This window comes from Etheostoma cragini, chromosome 4 (genome assembly GCF_013103735.1).
Source record: "Etheostoma cragini isolate CJK2018 chromosome 4, CSU_Ecrag_1.0, whole genome shotgun sequence".
Classification (NCBI taxonomy): Eukaryota; Metazoa; Chordata; class Actinopteri; order Perciformes; family Percidae; genus Etheostoma; species Etheostoma cragini.
The window spans coordinates 14,079,428-14,105,651 of NC_048410.1; the positions used below are offsets into that span (position 1 = coordinate 14,079,428).

At 39.6% G+C, this 26,224-nt stretch overlaps 2 protein-coding genes across 5 annotated transcripts in view; one reads left to right on the top strand and one right to left on the bottom strand.

Moving 5' to 3' along the window:
• Nucleotides 1-19,112, bottom strand: part of LOC117942774 (inositol 1,4,5-trisphosphate receptor type 1) — a 68,607-nt gene extending 49,495 nt beyond the window's left edge. For 2 of the 4 annotated variants that reach the window (XM_034868417.1, XM_034868415.1), the window contains exons 1-10: nucleotides 18,751-19,112; nucleotides 17,628-17,767; nucleotides 15,047-15,117; nucleotides 5,395-5,504; nucleotides 4,827-4,913; nucleotides 3,849-4,007; nucleotides 1,946-2,044; nucleotides 1,173-1,256; nucleotides 374-520; nucleotides 26-121 (exon numbers count right to left, since the gene is read on the bottom strand). In XM_034868417.1, coding sequence (XP_034724308.1) covers nucleotides 26-121; nucleotides 374-520; nucleotides 1,173-1,256; nucleotides 1,946-2,044; nucleotides 3,849-4,007; nucleotides 4,827-4,913; nucleotides 5,395-5,504; nucleotides 15,047-15,117; nucleotides 17,628-17,719 — 945 coding nt within the window. In that variant the 5' untranslated portion in view covers nucleotides 17,720-17,767; nucleotides 18,751-19,112. Of the gene's footprint in view, nucleotides 1-25; nucleotides 122-373; nucleotides 521-1,172; nucleotides 1,257-1,945; nucleotides 2,045-3,848; nucleotides 4,008-4,826; nucleotides 4,914-5,394; nucleotides 5,505-15,046; nucleotides 15,118-17,627; nucleotides 17,768-18,750 lie in introns of those variants that run through there. The other 2 variants (XM_034868416.1, XM_034868418.1) reach the window with 1 other exon arrangement.
• Nucleotides 19,113-19,361: 249 nt separating this feature from the next.
• sumf1 (sulfatase modifying factor 1) overlaps nucleotides 19,362-26,224 on the top strand; it is a 7,796-nt gene continuing 933 nt past the window's right edge. Inside the window, exons 1-8 of the mRNA XM_034868420.1 lie at nucleotides 19,362-19,692; nucleotides 20,638-20,811; nucleotides 20,982-21,056; nucleotides 21,856-21,938; nucleotides 24,315-24,437; nucleotides 24,519-24,633; nucleotides 25,273-25,386; nucleotides 25,463-25,522. Coding sequence (XP_034724311.1) covers nucleotides 19,432-19,692; nucleotides 20,638-20,811; nucleotides 20,982-21,056; nucleotides 21,856-21,938; nucleotides 24,315-24,437; nucleotides 24,519-24,633; nucleotides 25,273-25,386; nucleotides 25,463-25,522 — 1,005 coding nt within the window. The 5' untranslated portion in view covers nucleotides 19,362-19,431. The remainder of the gene's footprint in view (nucleotides 19,693-20,637; nucleotides 20,812-20,981; nucleotides 21,057-21,855; nucleotides 21,939-24,314; nucleotides 24,438-24,518; nucleotides 24,634-25,272; nucleotides 25,387-25,462; nucleotides 25,523-26,224) is intronic.

A 26,224-nucleotide genomic window follows, 5' to 3' on the forward strand; every position in this document is an offset into this window, starting at 1 on the left:
TACACAGTTTCTGTGCTGCACTGACCTCTGCAGCCAGGTAGTGTCCAGTGGCCAGGTGTTTGAACCTGAACAGGCTGTTCCAGTAGCCTGCCCCCCCTCGACATGGATCATGCTGCACAACCTGATACCAGAGCACAGAACATTGCATCTTACATAAATGCATACAATTTAGTTAATGCAATGCAGTTGACTGATTTACCCGGTGTGCTGTAAAGTAAACATATTTATGGTTTAACTCCAAAACTACAGAAGACTGATTAAAATATGTATGTTTACTACTGTCATACAGAGCAACAACTATACCTTAACACTATACAGTATGCTACATACCAAAATCAGCAAAACCAAACTCTTAAAAAACATTCTTCCTCACCTCTATCTCCCATAGGGCTTTGCTGCTGGTTGCCGAGGTAGCTGACTGCCGCCCAGTAGTGCGGAGAAAAACATATTGTTTTTTTCTGTGATCATCACATGTGAGGAATTTCTCCTGCTCGGCATGAAATAACCGTACCACGTCACCCTGGAAAGAGGGAGACCATAATTACTCAAATGAAATATATAATCTTGTGTGCCCGTAGCAAAATTTGTTTCAAATTCCACAAAATGCATTTCTTGTAATAATCCTGAAGCTATTCTGATTATTTGAAAAAAAAGAAAAAGAAAAAAAAAGTAATATCTCTGTAGACCTTGCTTACGGTTGATGTGGACTAACACCAGTTTCACTCCTCTATATGTTCCAGAAGTACACCAAGATTAATTTAATACATTAAATATTTTAAAGAGGCCATTTAGCTAGACCTATTATTGTCCTGGCTATTTTTTCCTGTTAAAGCCCCTAATGTAGAGCTGTTAAATAACCAATGAAACAAAATCTCATCTGTAAGCACATGCTGTACACTGATAATACTGAACTAAAAACAAACCAGCAGCCCACTCAGCTCTGATGAGGGACATGATACAATCATTCTTAAGAAGAATGTAAGCAAGTTTTATACATGTTTGGAAGAAACTTACAAACTCATCCCTACTGTCTAACGTGACTTTTCATGTATTGTATGTGTGTTTATATATCCATAGTTTGTATTAGATATAAATGTGTTTTGTACCAAAATAAATAACAAATACGTTTTTTCTTCAAAGTTTTTTTTCCTGGTAGCTACTGTGAGACAAACCCCTTTTAAGATGATCTCCTGATTGTCGCCCCATTTCATAAACAAGACGATCTTCCAGCTGGTGTTACAGTTGACCGAGTTCACCTGGAAAACAAACAATCAAGAGTTTGACGCGACTGTAGGTATAATCTCCTGCACAGTCGGAGCACTGCAAATGTTAAAGGGATAGTTTAGTTAGGCAAAATCATGGAGGGATAACACCTTAAATTGTGTCTAAGGACCAATATGTTGTCTAAAGAAACAATAATTTAATTATATAAAACATTAAGTCAACTTTCTGTTTACACGTGCCACAGCCAAGGCAGCAAAAACAGTAGTTTAATAAATAAAATGTTTTTCTATTGCATGTACTTGGAGAGACAAAGCCACAATCCAAAATTGAAGAATGTGCAACTTTCTTGCTTTAAAAGTTGCCACTTCCTGACATAAATATCAGTGGTTTGTGCTTACATTCTTACTATTTCACATATCTTTAAACTGCTTGCAGAGTCATAAATAAGGAATAAAAGACACCACAGTGTCTCACTTTGATAAAAATGTATTTAAGTAGGTCGGAGCAGTGTCGTGTTATGAGAGAAGGAGGATGACCTTCCAAATGCAGTGTCAGCTGTCTAGCCCAGTCCTTAACTGAGCTAAATGTAAAGGACTTTTAAACAATGATGTAGTGTTTCACATCAGGCAGCTAAAAACCAAGCAGCAGTTGTAAGCTATAATTAGATTTAGCCATAGAAACATCTGAGCGGTGAAGATAATTTGCAACAACTCAGCCAAACCTCATTGCATCCTGGATTATCCACGAGCTGGTGTGTGCTGGCATGGAGCGGCTGACCAGCATTCACTGGGTTCAGGACCACTTTGTCCCCGATTACCACCTGCAAACACACGCAAAGCAGAGAACAATAAAATAGAAAATGTAAAAGAAAGAGGAACAAAGGTTAAGCAATGTAATCTTGCGGAAGTAGTTAGGCTTGAGTTATTTAAAGGTGCCCTGCCACACGTATTTCATTACTTTGTGGTAATGTCTGAAGTTCAACCATGGACTAACATTTTTTGTGGAAAAATGCCTTGGTTACCTTGTTCAAGCCATTCTAGCGTGGTATAGAAAGTCTACAGAAAGACTCAGCTCAATTTGTGCCAGTTATCATTCAAATTTAACGAGCTAAGCTGACTGACCGTGATTGGCTAACAGGTAGCTAATGAGAGCCTGGCTATCAGCATCATTTACACAGTGCAATTGGGCGAGCTCATGAATAGTAATGAGCTCAGGAAACATGACGTCAGACTGACCAGCTTTTATAATCTGCATGATTTCTCCTCTTATTTCCTTTCCGTGGCAAGAGCTGACAGAGGAGGTTGCAGTTCATTTTCAAATTCACGACATAACACACATATGGACCAAACAAATTTCGGGTTGTATCAGAATAGGTTTACATGGTTGGATTTTCAAAAACACCATATTTTTGTTGTACTGCAAATTGCTGCTGCTCCTCTTTTCACCCTGTGTGTTGAGCTTTCTGTTTTAGCTACAGAGTGAGACATCACACTTAAATTCCATCTTTGTTGGGAATCACACATGCGCAGTACCTAGGTAAGGACTACTGCACAGTCAGAAGCAGAGTATGAGGGTGTGTCATGCTAGCAGGTAGGTGAGCATTGTAATGTGTTATACAAAGTGACATTACATACATTCATCACGGAGTAAAGGCTGGACTACAACAGAACTGTTTGGAGCAGTTTGTGAACAGTTTTCTGTTGGAAACGGTAAATCCCTTTTGGGTGGACTCTGGGCTTTTTCACTTTGAAAACCTATAATGTGCACAAGAGATATGTAACACAATAATGTAAAGGGAAAAAGCAAAAAAGCATAATATGAGCACTTTAAGAGAAAATGGAAAGCTATCAGGCCCCACAATGTACATACTGAACTCACTGGGTCTGGGCTCCGCAAATAACAAGGACTTGCACTGTATTATTGTACAAGAATGTATGATTTTTACCTATACTATTAAATAAACTAAAATAGAACAATTTACTGTATTTAGCAATGTATGCTCTAAAAGAGCACAATGTAAACATCTACCCTGAGTACAGTGCAACTCAGTTTACAATCAGTAAACTGTCTTCTCTCTATTCTCAGCAGCCATGGAGTGACGCCTGTTTTTGGTTTCTGTCCAAGACCTGCTGCTTTGGCCTTGTGCTATACCTAGTTTTAAGGAACTTAGCGGAGAAGCCTCATCTCTGCAGTGGTTCATTAAGTCCTTGGGCAGTGTGCACCAACCCACTACTCCCTGCTGCAGGGAAAACAATCTGGTGCCAACAAGAGCTTTGTGATCAGGTAAACACCAATTGGGCACTGGCACAGGTTCATCCAGGGATGGATGGGATTATGGAGATGCCTCACAGGCTTAGGTAAAGAAGACTTGTATAACCTAATAATACTGATTTACTGCTGTGTATACAAACAAGCATGCAAACAAAGTGGCGAACTGCTATTGTATGTAAAGAAGTACACATAATTTAAAATGTAATAATAATAATAATAATTATAATAATAATAATAATAAGTATCATCCCAGACATGATTCAGTCCTTTTCTTTGCTTCATGTTGCTTGACAATCAGCATGACATTTTTCACAATGCAAAACTCCCACGGATGGGTATATGTGATGACTCACACTGTCCCCAATGGAGCGTAATTTGTAAAATGGCTGGATGTAGAACCACGAGCCCTCATTTCCAGCGGTGTCCAACATCACCCTCATGGCGTTCTTCTCTAACAGCGCAGGCAGACGCTTGTTCACTGTCAGGTATTTGTTGCTCTTCAGGTGGAGGAGCTGAACGAGAAAAAGCAAGAGACTGTTTAGAAAAATGCAACGACATGCTGAAATCTGAGGTAAGAATAAAAGGCTTTTAATAGTGTACTGCCTAACAGAAAGCAGCTTGCATTCAAGGCACTCCTAGAAATGAACTGCTGTTTATTTTTATTTATTTATAAACTATTGTCTAACAGGTAAGAAATGGCTAAAGGTTAGGTTAGGTTAGAGAGCTTGTGACAGACAGTGGTTGTACTGGACAACTTCTAGGTACTGTACGTGAATGTGATCAGGGCGCTCCTGAAAAAGAGTGCATTGTTCTCAGTGAAACTCCTCCCTGAATGAATGATATATAGGAATAATACTATATATAAATCTACACTGATTGTACGCAAAAACTACACTGAAATGCATCTTCATATTTTGTGCAAGTGTGCAGTATGTTCAATGTATTTATGAGCCTTTTTCCAGTATTCTCTGTTTAGGATGCATCGTGGTATATTTGTACAGTATTACATTAACTTGTGGTTTGAGTGACTGCAGGAAGTTTCAGCCTCCTTCATTTTCATTGGGACTATGTCAACATTCAAAACACTGTAATACTAGAAGACTCAATTCATGGTTTATGTTTTTTAATTCAAGGGTTAATTTTGGGGAGCATGCTCGATATGCATTTAAACTGAAGAATATTTCAAATTTAAGATAAGGGGAGAGATTATATCCCCTCCATTGATGGCAAGTCAGAGCCATCTCAGTTCAATAAAAAACGTTTTAGAAGTCTAAACAAAAGTTTATCTGACTAAATACCAAGAATAAGATGACTATTTCAGAGAAACAAACCTGAATGACATTCCCGTACTGAATGACTGTTCCCAGCAGCTTTCTGTTTTCAGAGTCATTTTGCTTTTTCTCCAAGTCAGCTGCATGCTGGAAGGCAAGATTGAGATAAAAAGAGGAGCATTCTATCAAACTCACACCAACTAACTGCAACCAGTTCTACACGTTATTGTATTAAGATGTAATCCGATGGTTTAGTAGGTAAACAAAGCATAATAGTAATAATCTTCTTGGCTAAAAAAGAGATGGCAATCTTCCATTTTACTGTGTGGACAGATAACAGATTGCTTTAAATTGTATTATATCGCAGCAAACAGAGAAAAAGGAGCGTGTGGAGAGCAGAAAGGTAGGAAAGTAGTGAAAAATATTGGGAATGTCTATAAAGGGACTTAAAGAGCAGGATTTAAATATATTAAGTATATTTGGTGAGGTAGAATTTTAAAATGCAGTGCAGAGTGAAAACTTGTGTTCTGCATCTCTGTCCATGTGAGCCCCTGTGAGGACAGGTCTGTGTATAGTGTACTATTCTGTAGTGATCGTAGGGAGGTGAACATGTTGTCACTTTACTTACATGGAGCTTGTTGAGGAGCACCGTGTCTGTGTTCCCTCCAGGCTTCGCCGCTTTCCAGAACTGCTTCTGGGCTGAGTAGCGGTTCATGGGACACAGTCTGAACAGACAGTCTGGACGGAGAGACAGAAATAAATACAGGGACAAAGATGCATAGAGATAGAGACAGAGATAAGCACAGAGTGAGAAGAACAAAGAGATAGAGGAAGACGTTATTAATCAATGGGGTGAAAATGGAGGCTAACCACAATGTTCACAGCTGAGAATGCCATTTGGTTTAAATCAAAAGAAGAGAAAAAAAAAACTAAAATAAGAAAAAAGTATGTTGATGCACTGAGAATTAAGCCTGTACTGTATATGTCAGTGCTACATTGTGTGGGAGACGGGTCACAGCTAGAGCTTAGTTGCTAAAATAAGACGGTACAAGATGTTCAGCAACACAGAATCTACACAAAAAAGGTGACAGGCTTGACTTAATAAATGACTCTGACTTTTAAATTTATTCAGATATAACCAAAATATATAAACACACACTATTCTCACACACTCCTTTCTCTGAACACGTCATGTGTGTGTGTGTGTGTGGGTGGGTGTGTGTGTTTGTTTGTGTGTGTGTGCGTGCGCTTTAAACACATGTTTGCTCTTCTCCTGCAGGGTGATCAAAGGGCTTTGCTTCAGGGAGGAGTAATGAGGGATAGAAAACAGAAAAACGTGTGTGTGTGTGTGTCAATGATGTGGTTAGATCCTGTGGTTAGACTAGGGTAAGTGATGGTGCACAATAACCTCTGTGTGTGTGTTACAATGCGACAGCAATGAGTTGTGGTCAGTCAAAGTTCATAACCACAGCAACCATGAGATGATGCTGTCGTCAGCAAGACTCTGATTGTGCTGCTAATTTTCATAGATCCCATGGAAACTAGCCAGCTAGGAAATCTGCCCCTTGATTTGCATGCAACAGTTTTAGTAGAACAGAGTTCCTCTTTTGTCTGAGAAGAGTTCCTGTTCTGTATCAAGCTGCAAACGACTACAACTGAAGCACACAGACTTTTACACTTCCAAGTTCATAGTAGCGCATTACAGGAACTACAATGACAATTTTTGGAAAACTTCAGCCCATCAGCAACTCCTCCCTCTTTGTCCTGGCTTTCCTCTGACTTCACCTCTTACCAAACCAAAGCTCTCTATTCCAAAAGGATGAAAAGAGGAGAAAAAAGAACAATCTGTCCATCCTTCCCCCATTCTCTCTCCTTCTGCAACAGCTGCAGTAACATGACCAAATAAGGCCAGCCAAGAGAAGGGGAGTGGGATATGACAGAGGGAGAGAGAAGAGGGTGGGGACTCCCTATCTTCCCCCCCTCAACATTCTATCATCCCTCCTTCTTCTTTTCTGAATTCCATTTCACACACGCCACTCTCTCCCTCCCAGTAAATGGTATCTATCTTGCGAATCTTCCTCTCATCGCCCTTCGGCCCTCTCATCAGATATGGTTTACTATAGTTTGACCTAAAAGTTGGTAAGAACAACAAGGGAAAGGAAGTGAAAGAGAAATGAGGAAGACAGGAAGAGAGTCACAGAATGTGAAACAGAGAATGCATAAAGAGGGAGGAAGGAAGAGAAGATTTGGACCCATTTGCTGAATACATTAATGTTTATTTGCCTCCTACATATCAGAACGGGATCAAACTAGCAAATTTAAATACCAAATAAAAATGACCAAAAAACACTGGATACTCTTGTCTGTAGAGTAAGTGTTGCTATAATTTCACTGTTTTATCATACTCTAAACACACAATCACAGCTGCATTATGAGTGCAGTGTGTGACAGATAATCAGCTCGCACTGAAGGTTTGCCTTTAAATCACAGTCGGCAGGGAGAGAAAATATGTCAGTTCAGTAAAACTGAAATCTGGGTTGAGAATTCCTTCTGGGGTCACTGGGCAGGAGTAGTGGTGGGACTAGTCCAGAGAGCATACAATTTAAATAATTCATGAACATTCTCCAACTTAAAAAAGATCTTTTACTACCAGAACACCCACAAACATCTATTTGATTTTACATAGCCTTCTTTGATAGTAGCTAACCTCTGTGTGAAAACTATAAATGTTACCAGTGCTGTTTGTCTGTTTTGGGGGCAAAAGCCCGATCAAGGTACAAGTCAATGAGGGCAAGTCACAAACATCTCAGGCAAAGGTGCGCTCACTCTCGTGTTTATCTGTAAAATGGAGCTACAGCAAGTAGCCAGTTATCTTAGCTTAGCACAAAAACTGGAAGAAAAAGGAACATAAAAGGGTAAGTCCACCTACCAGCACTGGTAAAGCACGCTAATTAACAGGTTATAGCACATTTCTTTAATGCTTACAACAACCCAAGTCTAATTATGACAACCGGTTTACAGGCATGTGCCAAAGTATTTGTTGGCTCTGAGTGGTTGCTAGGCACCTCTTGTGCTCTACAGGTGGAACATTCAGTCACCTTGTGGCTATGGAGGGCCCTTTTATTTTATTTTTGTTGTTTTGTTGTTAAACTTTGGACTTTCAAGTCTCAAGTCAAGTCAGCTTTCAGATAGTAGGCAGTCAAGTAGAAGTCAAGACTTCTTCTTTTTTTTTCTTTTTACTTAAAGCGCAACTCTCGCCAAAATGCCACCTAGGGTCTTTTTGTGAATGTACCCAAGTCAAACTTTCATTTAAAAGCATAACTTTTATTTAGCCACTTTTAAGCTTTCTGTGATAGCATCACTATTTTAAATACACAAATAAGGCTCAACACAACATGAAACTTTGCTCGAAGTATCAACGGGGGCTCTACACACAAACTCGAGCACTGAGAACATTGTTTGTGTACGCAGAGTATGTTAAAAAGAAAGGTTTTTGAACAACTTACTTTAGCACTTGGTTTTTCCGGGTCGCCACAATTTTGTTAGTCAAAAAGCATTGATTTACGAATGCGAACGAACGGACTCTATAGGAGGCAATCTCAGTCTTATATGAGGCTTTTTTTTCAACTAGAAAGTCAATGTTGTTTTTCATTAACGAAAAAACAACAAATTATCGGTGCATTTATTTGGAACTAAGATTTAGGAGCTTTCCATCTTTACTCTTCCTCGTTACAATGCATTCAAAGATCGACTCTTTTTGACTGGTGAGATGTCAGCAACCGGAACCACCAACAGCTAAAGTGAGTCGTTCAAAGTTGGAATCTTAAAAGTGGCACTAAAGTCCTAATTATGCTTTAAACAAAAGTTTGACTGGGGTACATTCACAAGAGACACTAGAGTTACGCTTAAGTCTGACTTGAATCAAACTATTGTAAAGGTGCAATTATTGCTATCTGTAGGACCTTGTAAGTACAGTAAGTAATGCATGACTAGGAAGGACTTCCATCCATAAATGGTCAGTACTGTGTATGAATGCAGAGTTACGTCAAAAGAGTTTCATAATGTAGCATGATGACATAAGTTAAAAAGATGAAAAGAAGTCATGCCTTAACAATAATTACCCTTCTAAAACAACACTGCTCCCTCTCTTACACACACACTCTTTTGTGCAGAATAGCATACTCTGAACTGTGGAAGATGGTATTAGATTCTGGCATTCCCTTTAAGCATTAACAGAAAACAGGCATGGTGCTGATTACATGCATGGCACGTGTGAACATCTTGGTGAGCAACACAACATAACAGTTTCCTTTTTCTATGACTATCCACCTTTTAATATGACAAACTGGTCTGGAAAGATGTAACAACTGATTTGTTAACCGTCCTAAATGCCATCATAATGTGTGAGATATTAGGCAATAAACAAGAAAAGCATTATATATATAGCATTTATTACATTGCAACTGAAAGGTAATCATTCTTCTTCTAATCATTCAATCACGGTCTTCATCTGCAGGAGGAGGAACGTTTCTCTGTGCTCACCTTAAATCTGAGTTTAAGATGTGTACATACAGTATGAGCATTATTTGTGACATCAGAACTAATGTAAAAGCCAATCATGGTCCAATGTGTGACTGTGTGGAAACCTGAAGCTGCCTCCCTTTTCACTAAAGAACAACAGGTGAAAGCCATGTCCAGTAACCTTTCAAATGAACAAGTTATGCATGGTCATAGATTCTGGATTTTTAAACATATCTGGATGGAGCTTTGCATTTGTTTTTAGACCTTGTCTAGTAATTGTTTTGGTGTAGCAATGGTATCAGGCCAAACTTCTTTGAGTCATCTTGCCAGAGAGATCACTAACACTAGCTGTTAAACATGCACAGTTGAATAAAAAGCTAATTAAAAACTTAACTCAATTTAAGAGGATCAAAAAGAAGTTGCTTGTAGCCGTGGCAACCATAACAACTACTGTGAGGCTGTTAGGTCAACAGAGATGTGCAAGTCTAGTGAAGAACACCCATTGTCTGCTGCCTTGTCATCAAAGCGAATAAAGCACATCATGTGAGACAACAAATCCTGACACATCCACACTACAAAGAAATCATCAGTGTTTAAGCACAAGCAGGAAGGCCTGCTTGTAGCTCTATAAGGAATGTTAAATCAACAATATCCTCAATGATCTGGTCTATGTAAACTGCTGTTTGCTACAAGGTTCTTATCCTGTTGGAGATATTGTAGAGGAAGCAACTAATCACTTGTAATTCATCTAAGACAAATAGATAAACAGACAACAGCTTCCCTGTTTTGTTGCAAGACTTCTTCTCTCTCTCTCAATAGACAGGAAACGCAATATATGTGTTAATTAGATGAAGACGGGAAAGGACTAAAGACAGAACTGTTCCTGGTGTTTATCTCGCATCAACCACCCAACTAGTCTGCAGTGTGTCTCTGACAGTAACAGCACTTTGGACTGACAATAAACAAGTGGTGGCAAGGAGGTAATGCTCAACAGTTTGTTTGGGTTATTAATGAGCTTTGACCGTTTCTGTGTACGTGCAAAAGACATTTGAAGAAATTAGGGCAGCAGATGAGATATGAAATGACAAAGAAGTACCAAACAAACCCAAGAGTAGACATGTTAAGCCGGAAGAAAAGGTAATGCTATCCACTAGAACTGTCGGGACATGCTACTGGTTTAGCGATGAAAATGTCATGATAATAACATATGGAAAAATCAGCTCTTCTTGTTCCGCCATCCTTCTGTGCAAGCAGGGGATGCTTTGACGCCCTAGACTTTGTGTTTTGTTTCAGTTTTCTGACCCGTTATAAACCTTTCTTCCCTTGCCCTTTCTCCTCCATGATTTTGTGTATGGATTATAAAGCCTCAATGGGAGATTGGTTAAGGTTAGGGGTAAGAATATCAGGTATCAGGGTAATGGCACATGAGTGTGAGTGACCATCGCATGCTGAGGCAATACCAGCTGGTTAGATCAGCGTTTCCTCCATGTTGTTTACATTGAAAACTACAGCCAATGACAGTCAAGCAAACTCAACAAAACACACTGCTTGGCCACTGGTTGAGGCTGCAACTTTGCCAGTTTGCATTGCCAACTGAAGAAAATGTTTTATTTCGCCCCTTCACTCGCATAGACTGGAAGTGAAAGGGAGGCGAATAATTGCCAATGGTAATTTTGAGCTTGTGTGATGGTGCCCTAAGCCAATCAGAGGCAAGGTAGTCATTCCTTCGCTTGTCTCTCCGGACCATTAATTCTAGTATCAACCTTTAAACATGTTGCAACAACAAACCACTCAAACAGTCTTTTAATCAATATGTGAACAGCCTGCTGCCAACGAACAGAAGGGGATGGTGATTGATGATTCAGTAAAAGGAAAACTGAAAGCAGATGACATTCGCACAATGCAGCATTTAATTTACACCGCTACTTCAACACAAAACAGAAAGAGCTGCCAAAATAGCAACTTCAAATAGTGCAACATTCAAAACAACTGAGTGTCGACATATACATCCCAAATAATCCAAAAGAGGATTATTTTTAATAAATAATACAAAGTGCTTTCTTTGCCTTAGATGTGCTAACTGCTGCTATGTGAACTTTGTTGAACTCGGCAGTCAGTGCACTGTTGAGTGTATGTATGTGTGTGTGTAATGGCATTTTAAATACTGCCTGGGTGACATGCAAAGCAAGACTCCCGATGCCACAGCGTATGCATACAGACTACATGAGTGAGAGTGTGATTGTGTAGAGGGTCCATGTGTTTACATTAGGAGGAAATGTTACGCATTCCTCAGCAATGACAGTATAAGGCCTTGCATGTGGACACGGCTAGTCTGGCCTTGTGCCCTTATAGCATCCACTAAGGAGGATTATCTCTGCACAACTATGTCCCTCTCAAACAGCTGAGGGGTGTCCCAGACAAGGAGGAACAGAAGAGTGTTTGCTCTGCCAGAGGACACCTGGAGAACTCTAATTACAAGATCCCAAAGAAGTTTGGAGAGAATAAAAAATATATATATATATATATGAAAGCCCACTTAGCCACACTGTGTTTGTGGATGTTTAAACATGGAAAAAACGGTTTCTTGTTTGGTTTTAGTAATGTTTCACAGTTCTCAAGGGTTTTCTATGGCAAGTTCAAGTCCATAACAAAAATATTTTAGTCACATAAATGAGGTTCTCAAAGCACACTATTCTATTTATAAACCATTTGCGAGGTTGTTCTACAGAATTACAACCACGAAAAACTGAGAAGATGTAATATCCAGAGACTTCAAAAATAAATTCCCTCAAATGACCTCCTTGCAGCCCTGAATTGCCTTTGCCGATGTGTTTTGCGAGTCCTAAATGCATATAGTATAGTATAGTATAGGATATAGTGTTAACATCTGAAAAAAAATTGTTCTTTAAATATTTAAATCAGCATCCGTTTAGCAGTATTCAATATTCAAACATCGTACTGATTCATAATTTTAATTAGTTATGTGTGATGTTCGGGAAGACTAACTGACAAATCATAGCTAAGTTTGGCTCTTTACCAGAGGAAGGCATCAACAACAGGATTTTCTGTATCGTATTCCATCACATATCCTAATTCTTTGGTTTTAGTACTGTATGCATGTGTTCACAGTGGAAAGTGACAATGTTAAGTGTTTTTAAAAAGACATATTGAATAGATATAGAACTTGTATTGACAGTCTCTTGCATTATAATACCATTAAACCTCATTAAACCCCTTTTTTTCCACACCGCTCATTTAAACATGCTAGAATTAAACTTTAGTTTAAGGGTACACTATTGATGTCTTTCTTTGTATTTTTGTAGTATGTGTGCATGGATGTCATATGTCTGTGTGCCTATATGCATGTGTGTTGTGTATTAGCGTTTGGACAACTTAATTTCCTTTGAGATAAAGTATCTCTATTCAATTCAATTCAATTTAATCAGCACCAAATCACAATACTAGTTTTCTCATTGCGCTTTTAATAAAAGAGCAGGTTTAGACCATACTCTATCTATTTCACTTTCTTTGTAGAGTTTAACTGTAAGCTGCAGTTTACATAGAGGCTGTTTTCACAGCAGATGTTTTTGTCACAGTAGTATAACACAGGTTACCAATGACAATAATAAATCACCTTCGACTCAAGTGTCTCAGTAATTAAGCCACAACAGTGTGATAGTGAATCAGTTAGAACAATACAAGGACGCTGATCTGAATCAGCTAAAATACATTTTGGAAGACTTTGTTCCTATTGTGACATGTCAAATATCCTCTGTGAAAAAGGCCTATTGTGGGATTTCCTGTTAGTTTGAAACATTAGTAGACATTGAGATTTGTTGTACACCATCTGTAACAATTAGTATGGAATTATGAAATGGGGAAACACATTTGGTTACTGTCCCTCAAAAATGTCAATCTCTGGGGTGACCTCCAGCTCCCCCATTAGAGCATGTACTCCGTGTTGGCTGAGTGCTTGGCAGCGATTCGACTCTGACCCGCGGCTCTTTGTTCTCCGTCATCTCCTCTCGCTCTTTCCCACTTTAGTGTCATTCGCCAGCTGCTGTATAAAAGAAGCCCTAAAAATATTATATATATATATAAATCTTGATTGCACGGCTGGCTATCTATCCGTAAACACTTTTAGTTGTCATTTTCCATTTGATACTATAGTTTACATATATCCGTATGCTGGTAGACACCCAGAGGCCTCTTACAGTGACATGAAGAAGGCCTCCTCTAGTCATTACCAGCTGAAAAGGGCAGGTCATAACTTGTTCTACCACTGCAGTGGGTCAGATTTAGAACAGGACCTTCCCTCTGATCGCACTGTACCTTGTGATGAGTTTTATAAGTGAGAAGAGAGAAAAGTGAGTGTGGGAGGATGGGAGCTTAAATAAGGTAAAGTGATACGTGAAAGCCTTCCTGTACAAGTGAGCCAAATGGCAGCGCCCTCTCTACAATCACTTTTGCTACCAAAAATACATGTAGTCGTATAAAAGATTAAGGATTGAATCAACAAACAGTTGGAATAGTGCATAATTTAAACTCTTTCTGGTCCCGTACAGTAAAAAGACACATGCTGTTCAAGTCCAGCTAAATTTCTATACAAGTTGATTTACATCTTAGTGTTTTAAAGCCGGTTTACAGCAGAGACAGACAAATACAATGGCTGCACAATAAACCAAACCACAAACTGTGGATGTTTATGATCATCAGTTGTCCAAGCACAGTTTAAGAATTTGGGTTGAGATCTCCACTTTTAAGAGAAATTTAATTTTTTTGCTACCATTTATGGTGAAAATATCTTTAATTATGTAAAGGAAATTATTATTAGGTATTTCTTTTGGGGGGGGGGGGGGGGGGGGGGTAAATTGGTTGCGTATGGTTGCAACACACATCAACAAAGAGAGAGCGATAGATTGTCCTTCATGTTGTGCAGAAGGTGGAGTTATCAGTCTGCAGCCTGTGTCTATCGTGGTGACAGCAATTGTCTCTAGGGGGTGATAACCCGTCCATGGACACCAGAGACCCACTGAAGAGCTGAGCCCTGTGGGCACTGCTCCGATCAAAAGCTTTCTACTTTCTAAATGTGAGGCAATCTTCTTCATACTCTGGAGACAGCAGATAGCATCCTAAATGCAAAGTGTTAGCATGTGTGTGTGAAATGTTCATGTCAAGTTGATTAAACATACTGTCTTAACCTATCAGACACAATTTACACACCAACAGTCCAAAAACGCTGCTTTTTCAATAGAATATTAATTCAGCAGTGACCAAGAAAGATGTGTGTTGATATTTGTACAATAACCTGTATACTACACATGCCTTCAGTACACTCATATATTCTCCGTACAATGTCGAGCCCAACCTCTCCCAAGAGATATAAACCTCAAGTCTGAGAACCGAACACTTCCTGTTTGGGAGCTAATAATAGAGGGTTCACCCAAAGAGGCATCTCAAGGCTTTTGTTTAAAAAGCAGCTTTTCCAACAATTAACTCTCCATCTGCCTCTTACTCCACAGGCGAGGTTTGCGAGCAAGCACACATGCATGGATGCATAAGCATGCATGCGCACGTGCACAACCATTAACAGCCTTGTGGGAAGTCCACCGGGCAGAGATATTGTGGTTGTCACCAAAGAAACACAGCATAACACATTCAGCAGTGTCTCTCTCCCAGAGCACTCCGTATAAACAGACAGCAGTTACAGTAGGATGATGATTTCTGGCCTCAGGAGGACGACCATCTGTGTCTCTTACCTCGGAACTTCTTCGGAGGGTTGCTGAGGTCCCCCGCGTCAGGCTGGACGACACAGCGGTCGTCCACCAACCTATGTATATAGACACATAATAACGTTAATCACACGCACGCAGGTACAGCAACAAACACACACACACAAACACACACTGGTGGTAACCAGTCAATCAGTGTTTGATTGTATTTTGGATACGTGTGTATTTTTTTTAGCGTATTGTGAATATTTTTACATTACACTATATAATATAATGTAGTTGCCAGGTTTTCATAATAAAATCGGGCTGCAAGTTATGTTTTTGCTTTTTATTCTTGAGCTTAAACAATTAGTCATAAAATCAATCCACAGAACAAGTCCAACAACTGTAAAGTAAAAAGGAAGCATTAAGTAGTTCCAGCTTCTCAAATTTGACTATGTGGGGAGTTTCTTTACTTTTCTATGATTGTAAACTGAATATATCTCTAGATGGTTGCTTTGTTTATTTTTACACTGACAGATGCTGTTCTAACTTCTGTCCCCTTAGTGGAGCTCCCTGTGTGCTTGATGATCTACAATCTAGGTTTGCCTTATCTAAATAAACAATTGATCACAAAACGTGGTGTCAATAAATACTCTGACAGTTAAATTAATCAATCGATTGATCAATCGGTCAAAATGCTACGGGGATGTATTGAGATTGCCTGTGAGTTTTTGAGTAAACTGATTTGGGCGTGGGTTAAAATGTAGTGGCCAAAACAAAAACATCAACAAAAGCTTTAATACGTTAATACTCAGACCCTACACAAAAAGGAAATCATTCTGGAGTAGATGACCTGAGGCTGGAATTTTTGGTGACAAATTTAAGTTTTACATGCTTAAAATACAATTTGTCTGGACACGGGCCAAATCCTACATCCATTTTAGACCTTTCCCCGGGGAATTTCTACAGTTGTCCAAACAGACCTGTCTACTGCTCCAGTCTGTACATCTCAAGGGACAAGCTGCAGACTTAGATAAAAAGTGAGAAAATTACGTAGTTAAATCATTGTGTGTGTGTTTGTGTGTGTGTGTGTGTGTGTGTGTGTCTGTGTCTGTGGTCATCTGCATGTGTGGACCATGTACATAAATTACCGGTTAAGAATAAACGCCAGTTTAAAAAAATAGGACAGGTCCTGTTAACCTTCAAAGACCCCCTATCTCCAGGTACCAAATTGAGCTGGGAATGCTGCTCAGCTGGAGAAGCTGTAATGCTAAATAAGCTTTTTCTCTTCTCAATATGAGATGATCTGGAGAATGCTGCTGAGTTGGTGTTTGTGTCATGACACTTTTGTCTGTGTGCGTGTATGTGTGCGTACGTGGGAAGCGCGGGAACTAGAGAAAGGACGCAGTGTCTCAATAGTGACACAGTCTTTTTCTATAGGTCATTGCATTTTTCACGAGCGGGGGGGGGGGGGTCCTGGACACTGAGCTGATAGCATTACAGATGCTGGACACAACATATGGAACATTCCTTCCAATAAATATGTCGTGTTTTCTACAAACAAATGAATGAGTTCTCTCTTTGCCCCTTCAATAGAAGTGTGAATCATTATTGTTCCAGATATCTTTAGAATATATCCATGTTCTGGATAGGAAATCTTCAACAAGAGGTCCTCAGAGTCACAGCAGGATGGGGCACCAAATTGTTGTTAATTTTGGAAAAAGTTTTTTCAAAAATTTAAACATCTTAACATGATAAATTTAACATATTATTAACAAAAAGGAATCCCCACTGATGATAGGTTTACCGGCCTATAAAGGTAGTCACTTGGGTAGCCATCCACAGATACAGTTAATCCTAAAGATTTACCGTGCCACATGAATGTTTCATATTAACAGATGTTTCATAAAATCATGCCGACAAATATTATTTTAATACTTTAGGATTCTATGCACTAAAAAGGTATGTATAAAGGCTGTATTTAGGCTGCCCTACACTTAGTTGGAGGTCAAGTTTAATGTGCAACTTCCTTTTATACAATGTCTTTACAAAGTCGTTTATTATCTTTCAGTTGAGGAGTTCTTCGTCTGCTCTGGACGATTGTGCAAGACCCTATAGCAAATGATCAATATGCATCTTTGTGTTCCAAATATGAGGTAGAACTAATGCACAAAAACAACAACATTGCAGCAACACTGTGGGTGAATGATTGACTTGTAAATAGAGGTCTACACTCTTTCAAAAACACACACTTTATCATTAACAGTGCATTTGCCGCCCCTATATTTCCTTTTCTCTTTGCACTATCAGTGGCAGGGTCAGCCATGGCAAAAGCACCACTTCAAAGACCTCCCACACAGATTTCTTCTGTTGGTTAAACTGCACATTTACATCCATCTATTTCTCCATTTCTAACTACTTAAAACAGTGGGAACCAACATTCCATCAGGCCCACATTAACCAGAGGAGAAGCATTTTCCAATGGCACCAAAATGTGGCTCTCACTAAATAAAACTTCCTAAAAATTGGTTGTCACTAGTGTGACTTCCAAATACTGCTCAGCTTGGAAGAGAAGATAGAAAAGTGTGAGGCGGCCTAATGACATAACATAATGAGATGGACATACCCCAGGGTGCTGATGAAACCATTGGTGGATCCCTCTGCATACAGGGAGCAGATGTCCCCGATGTGTAGGAAGCTGGACATCTTATCAGACATGTTTGACACACACACACACACACACACACACACACACACCAGGAACACCTACAACAGAGGGAAAAGTAAACATGAGTAACATGTTGCCAATATCAGATGGTATTATCACAAACGTCAAAAAAGCAGCAGAAGCATCTTTATTTTGAATTCTGTCATGATAATATCTTTAATGTTTGTGATAACGAGAACTATAATTAAATTTATTCAGCTTCAGCTATGCCACACTATTAAGGGATTTCCTATAATTATTGTCCATGCACCTGTACATTTCAGTTTGCCGATATGATCATTCTAACACACTAATACACATATACAAATCAATGTAGCAACAGAGTTCCCAGTTAGGTGGCAGTGCAATTTTTAAAATACCTGACAGCCGATAGGCTACACTAACACAACTCTGGCAACAGGGATTTGCATATAGAAGCTGCAGGGAAATGATCTGATGTTATACTGTTGCTTGTGTTGTGGATCAGTGGACAGTTAATGATTAGGAGGTGCAGTTACCAGGAAGGTTTGTGCTATGCACCTGCAACAGGTCATCGCCGCTTTGCTGTGCAGGGTCCTTCCCTCAGGTTATCTGCCTCTTTCTGAAGCACTATTTCTCACCAAAGTCGATCAATCAAACTAAAATGCACTAATAGCGTTGGGTTAAACCTCAGCCGTTAAATCAGCCTAATAAGCCTAAATAATGACATAACACACGAAATGATCAATTACACAACAGAAGTGCGCGTCTTCCTTACAGGCCTGATTGTCCAACACATGAAAACTGAATAACGCCTCCAATAGAAGGCTGTTATTTGATTCGGCATCCCATCCGAAATAATAATCGAACTCGTTTCCTTGGTTGTTTGTGGTCACTATACTGTGTGAACGAGGACATCGAGCACTGCATGAGCTGTGAGCATTTTGTTAACCATTTAAGGAGAGTGAACTAAGTCTTTTTTTTTTCCTCCGCTGGGAGAATATAGAGAGAAAGGAAGAGAGGATGGTAAACTGTAGCCTACAAGTTGTGCGCTCAACTTTACCTCGCTCGCGGTAAACGCTAGAGTGTTCCGCTTTCTCTGGACCGGGGCTAGGACAACATGACTGTGGCTCTCCTCTTCACCACCGGGCCGAGGGGGACATCCAGCCGTCAGCGACTGTAATCCAGTTTGTTTGACAGCTCGATCTCCTTTCCGCGCTGTCGGTGCTCCGGGGCTGTGCTCACTGAGGCAGGCAGCACACTGGCTCGGCTCAGCTGCCTGGCTCGCTGCCACTTCTTCTTCTCAAGCCGCCGTAGTGTTGATAGCTGGGAAATGATGTCCATGTGGTCCCATCCCACCACCAGGGGAATCCAGGATGTATAATCACTCTCAGCGAAGAGCCATTTATTGTTATGGTACAGAAAAGTCTCCCATCTGAAACTGTCCATCTGCACCACACTTTTGATTTTGTTTGAACAATTACCTTGGCCCACTTGAATGGAAGGCCTATATGCAAGGAAGTGATTTTATTTACGTTAAAACAGCTGAAATCCGCTATATTTACAAGAGCCACTCATCATTTACAATGCAATCATATTTTAAAACAGAAATAAACATGATAAATAGTCACTTCGGGAAGGAAAGGGTTACATTTTCTTACATCGCAGTCAGCTGACTCACCACGTGACTTTGCGGAAGTGGGAGTATCAACAACATGGGCAGATCTTGAACCGTGCTGCAACAATGGTGCGCTGTTTAGCCCTGTTTTTCATCGTTGGTTGTGTGAACGGAGTGTTGTGTATTCAGGGTTCATGTGGTGCTCAGTCAGAGCCCGCCGCCCCGCAGGGAGCGGCCGGCTGCGGCTGTGACAACCTGAAGAGAGCCGCTGCTGTGGAGCCTGTGGAGGACAGCACAGCTGCTGCAGACCCAGCTGACAAATACTCAAGAGGCGCCAATGAGAGTCCGCCTGGGGCTCAGGGAGATGAGACGAAAATACAAAGTCAGGTAGTGCATCTGTGCTATCTTTTCTAAAAAATGTTGGTAGACAGTTCACGGTAGACAAGCCATGCAACAAAGGTCCCTACTGAGACATTGCTCAGTGAGCCACTAGGGAATCCTGAAATGTTATTCCAAAATATTTTGAACCTCAACTAAAAGATAAGGCACAGTCGAGAATGACAACCACATTAGACAAACTGATCATGCATTTTTCTGAAATGTGGAAATCTTCCAACTTATAGGGCTTTCAGAGCAGTTTTAGACTGTTTAAGAGAGAGACTTCATGTGTGTGGCATTCGGTTGATATTAGTAGGCTATCATATTAGTTATATTGTTATTATTTATAGATAACACTCAACTGGTTCTGAGGAAAGAACACTGTGTTTTATGCTCAAGTGTGTCCCTCAGCAAGCTTTACCAATTATTGTTATTTTGTGGCTTTGATTTGAAACGGTCAGGGTTTGCCAATCCTAGAGAAGCAGTCTGAATGCTTTAGGGTCCGTTCAAGGCATGGGTGTTCCCTGAGTTCTGCCAAACCTCATGCTCAATACACTGAATTTAATGTAGGTGACATCTGGTGCTACCAATTAGGGCATATTGAAAGAAAAATAACATTTAAGTCAATGTCCTTAAAATCTGCAGTAACACACACAAACACGCACAAACATGTAACTAGCCAACCGGTAATATGATATTTTTTATTATCAGTACCATGTTATTGCTGTTGGTATGGTGTCTTAGTAGTATATGTTTTTGACTGTGCTACTGGAGTTTATGGAGATATTGTACAGCTTAGTGGTCTGATTACTCCCAAACCTATATTTGCACTCAAAATAGATTAAGATTCCAGCCCAACTCTCAATCCTTTTAATTATGCAACATTCTACAAATTTCAGAGATTCATTGGATGGCTTGGCTGCGTGTGAAAAAAAGTTTATTTCCTACATACAGATGGTGCTGATTTCTGGAGGAGAGTTCCTGATGGGAACGGACAACCCAGGCATTCCTGCAGATGGCGAGGGCCCTCAAAGGCGGGTGCATGTGGACTCCTTCTACATGGACATACAGGAAGTCACTAACCAACAGTTCCAGAGCTTTGTCAATGCCACAGGATACATTAGCGAGGTGCGTCTCTAAAGAAAAAAACACAAGCTGTATCTTTCAATACATTAGAAATGAATTGAATCAATCAAACCAATTGGTATGAAAGCCAATCTTTGATTATTTCAATTTCAATGTTATGATGTTAATAGATATAATCTCTGCTCATTGCGTTTTTATCCTTATGTTTTCAGGCAGAGAAATTTGGAGATTCATTTGTATTCGAGGGGATTTTGAGCGAGAGTGTGAAAAACCAAATCTCCCAAGCAGTAAGTGTATCTATGGGCATAGCTGTCACATTTCACACACACACACAAATCACATTTTCTTACGCGACACAGGGCTTTATATGCATTGTTAGGGCCATGCTTGTTGGCCTCGTCCTTTTGGAGACCTGAAGAAACACTCCAGACATGCGTGTACACCATGATGGTTGTTCTTCATGAGGAGACGTCTCAAACACAACACACACAAATGAAAAACATAAAAGACCGCATTTTACTGTTTTAATAAAGCAGCAAGAGTAATAGAGAGTGCTACTTTGTTATAATAAGGTTATTCCTAAGTTAACAGTTTTGTTTCCCTCCTACCATGATGTATTTGAACATCTTCAGAGTTAAATGTACTTATATGTACACTAAGCTTAATCTTGTGAACCTGCCAGCCTAGGACTGCGCATATTTTTATCTTTGCATAGACACAGAGACATGTACTACTGTTATTTAAGAGGTTTGCGAATATTCACAGATTGGTTGCAAGAGGCCTGAGCACAGCAGGGAGTTTGCTGCTTCATCTCAGCTGCCATCTGCAGTGAGGCAACACTGGAAACCATTAGTACCATTGCAGTTCTAAAGTGTGTGTGTGTGTGTGTGTGTGTGTGTGTGTGTGTGTGTGTGTGTGTGTGTGTGTGTGTGTGTGTGTGTGTGTGTGTGTGTGTGTGTGTGTGTGTGTGTGTGTGTGTGTGTGTGTGTGTGTGTGTGTGTGTGTGTGTGAGAAAAATGAATGAAAGGAAAGAAGCATATTATTAGACAGTAACCATTGTTAACACCACAACGTTGTTGTTATTAGGTGGCTGCTGCCCCCTGGTGGCTTCCAGTCAAAGGGGCCAACTGGAGACACCCTGATGGTCCGGACTCTAACATCACAGATAGGTAGAAGGACACATTAAATACTCATTTGTACGAGTGTTTTAAAATGAAATAGAAGGCTCACATTTTTTTTCAATATATGCATGTCCATATGTTTTTAGTTGCTCAGATTATCCATACTGGACATGATTCCAGCTTAAGAGATGGGAGACCAGATCTACAGTCCTTGCTTTAAAATTCAGCTGAAGCAAGTATAAGGCTTCACCAGTCTAAGTGTGATGAATCAAGGTGGTTTTTATTAAGTTATGGTCTTTTTTCTGTGCAAACCCTCTGCTTTCCCCGCGTCACACACACACATACACACACACACACACACACACAGACACACACACACACACACACACACACACACACACACACACACACACACACACACACTGCAACTCTTCAAGGAAACATTTGTCAGTTGTCTGTGAACCCTGGAATTTAGCACTGAAAAGACGGCCTGTTTGAACGACTTGATTAGTGTAACTCAGACTGTTGGCGCCTCATGTTGGCTTCACTGGAACTTCAAAATGAATTTTAACACACAACAAGGACTGTGGTTCTTGTTTCCCATCACTTACACTGGAGATACATTGAGAGTAAAAAAAAAAATTTAAAAAAATAGCCATATCAATGTACGTATGGGCTTAGAAACATTTGTTTTAAAATGGACTTGAAAACATGAACTTTTTTTTATTCAAATCTTTTTTAGGAACACAATGGTGTGCATAATACTGCACAACAAATATGCATCTTTTTCTTATTTAAAGAAAAATACATAGAAAAAAATAGAATGACATACTTAAACATAATTGAAAATCCAGAGAAAATAAATGAGTGAAAGGTAAAAGTAAAATTCTACAAAGAAAATAAAAATAAAAAGATCTTGGTTACACAAGTGAACACAATCATTAAAATAGGGAAAAAATAACAATAATACAGTTTGTATGAAAGAAAGACAAGCTGAAAATATTTACTCCGGTAGAAAAATGTAAGTGGGAGCTTGAGGAGCTTAAACCAAAAATTAGGGGGGAGAGACATAAAAATGAGAGCATCAGAAATTAAGTAAAGTCTGATTGAAGCGAGGATATCAATTCAGCCCAGTATGCCAAACAGTTTTTAAATTTATCTTGTTCAATTCTTAAGGAAAAAAACGAGGTTCTCCATCACATAAATGTCGTGGATAATCTCGAAACCAATCCTAAACCATGGCTACATCTGTTACTGTTCAACCACTTCCTTGTAAGGGCTTTCTTATCCAATCCAACTTGTAAAGCACATTTAAAACAACCAGGCTGACCAAAGTGCTGGACGTTGACATGATAATAAACGAAGCGAATAACAAAACAAACACATAAAACAAAAAATAGAATGCAGAATACAACTCTCAAGCAGGTTTAAAGGCCAATAAATAAAAGTGAGTTTTAAGTTGTGATTTAAAAATGTGAAGGCCGGGGGCCAATCTGACATGCTGAAGCAATTCATTCCAACGCCTTGGGGCCACGACTGAGAACGCTTGATCTCCCCTATTTTTCGAGCCACGTTCTAGGGACTACAAGGAGATGCTGGTCAGCAGACCTTAACATCCTCAGAGGAGTGTGCGGCTTCAGTAATCCAGCAATATAATTGTACCATTGTATATCCTGCACTTACTGCTATTGCACTTCTGGTTAGACCCAAACTGCATTTCGTTGCCTTGTACCTGTACCTGTGTAATGACAATAAAGTTGAATCTAATCTAATATAAGGTGGGGGTTGAACATAAAGAGCTTTAAAAACCAAAGCAAGCCGATAACCAATGAAAGGAGGCAAGAACAGGTGTCTGTAGCATTTTGAACTATTTGTGATCTGGAGAGGGAGGCCTGGTTAATACCAACCGTACATACAAAGCATTACAGTAATCCAGGCGAGTAACAAAAGCATGTATAACTCTCTTAAAATCAGTGAATTTTCTTACTGGCTATCACCATAATATTAAACATATACATTTTTACAAGTCAAAAATGTGAACTTTTAAATAATGACTCAAAAGCAATTTCACACCTGCCACTTTTTTTATTTCATTATGACGGTTCTTTCTTTTGGCGAAAGAAAACTGATTAACCAAATACAAGCTCAGTAATTAACTTTAAACCCCCTTTTTTTAGGGGTGTGCAAAAAAATCAATTTACATTCGTATCACGATTCAAGCTCTACAGGTTCAAAATCAATTCAAAGAATTCCAAAAATCTATTAATTTAATTTGTTTTGTTTTGTTATGCCGTGTCTACTATTACATGGGAAAGGTTACTACACTTACATACTGTGAATCGTTTTTGAATCGAATCTTGAGCCTAAAAGTTGATATCGAATCATGACATTTTCTGAATTGTGCCCCCCTACTGTTTTTTGTAGGCTGGACCATCCTGTTCTACATGTGTCCTGGGCAGATGCAGTCAGCTACTGCACCTGGGCTAACAGGAGACTTCCTACAGAGGCGGAATGGGAGTATGCCTGCAGGGGTGGCCTTGAAGACAGGTATGATAGTTACTCATCATGGGACTGTCAAATATGCTAATGTAACACGTCAGTTTCCTGATGCACTGCCCCTGCTTTTAGACTTTACCCCTGGGGAAACAAGTTGAACCCAAAAGGACAACACTATGCCAACCTCTGGCAGGGGGATTTCCCCAACCATAACTCAGCAGAGGATGGATACATCAAAACTTCACCGGTAAGATGTCATAGATGTCATATGTTAAAGCGCATGATATTTCAGGTGAGATATGATGTGAGTGATTGTGCTCATGACATATTGTCACAAAAGTGGAAACAGGTTTTTAATTGAGCCACTGCCTATATAATCTACAGGAAATGAAAGGTGCTCGAGAGAAGAGCTCATTTCATAAATTGATAAAGTCACAAGAGCAGCTCACAGCTTCTAGAGATCAAAGGGATAACCATTAGCTAATATTAATCTGATCTCTTACTCTACAGAGGGGACCTTAAAGCTCGAGAGGTATCAATCATGCATGTATGCTCTCAAATTCTGAAAGGATGTGAGCTGCTGAAGGAGTTTTTATGCTTCACTGATTATAATTACACAAATGTAACCTGCATTTCTTTTAATTATTGTCTCATTGCAGCTTGGCTGGTTGGGTAGTAGAAAAAAACAATGGAGAAAAACACATGACACTACCTGTAAATCCGGATTGAACACTTTATCGGCATTCTGGCAAATATACAAATACGCACATAGAGCAGTACATGCAGCTTACATATCTTCCACCTTTTCAGAAGCAACAGGTGTTTCTAATAAGATTCTTGATCAGACATTGGGTTAATGTGACATTATTCTCCCCATACCCTGCAGGTGATGTCCTTCCCTGCTAATGGTTTTGGTCTGTATGACATGGTGGGGAATGCATGGGAATGGACCTCAGACTGGTGGACTGTGCATCACACCGCAGACCAGCAACAAAACCCAGTAAGAACACTTTACCTCACAGCTTTTCAGTTTTCCAGGTTTTGCTCTGATATCTAATCACTTATAATTCTTTCAGACTGGTCCTCCGTCAGGCACAGACAAGGTGAAGAAGGGAGGGTCATACATGTGCCACAAGGTAAAGAAGAACACCACTTTTATGCTTCTCATGTAGCTTTATAAAAAAAATTGAAAAAAAAGTTCAACATCCTGATTACCAAAGATGAAATTAGAAACACCTGTCTGAATATCTACTGACTTATTTGAACTGTTGGTCGTTTATATTTTTTATGGACTTTTGTAATGTAAGTAGGTCAGTGAAAACAAAGTAGTTCTGGCTAGTTGTGCAAACCTGTATAATAGCAAGTATTGAATCCAGGCAACAACAGCTCTGACATCAGCATTTCCAAAGGAAAAGAGGGAGCTCTCTTTTACTCTCCTCCTGTTTGATAACAAAGAAAAAAGGCAGCCTCTCTCCTTTTTTTTAACTTTTATTCCTGGTTTATGAGGCTAAAGAAGTTTCTGTGCCGATACAGTCACCTGGCCACTTCTTCATTGGCTCTACTCACTGGATTTAAAAAACTTGAAAAGTGTGAAATGGAAAGTTCAAGACGTCTCATACCAACGCATATAGTATATTTACTTTATCTGCAACACCATCTGAGCCGCCTACTGGTGACCAATCCACCTACCACCAGAATTGGTTGCCATGGGGAATGTTACTAATTACATGCAAAATAAGTCCTAAGCTGATCTGGTTTGTTAATAATAATAATAATAATACATTTTATTTAACAGCGCCTTTCTAACACTCAAGGACGCTTTACAGACAATAAACGAC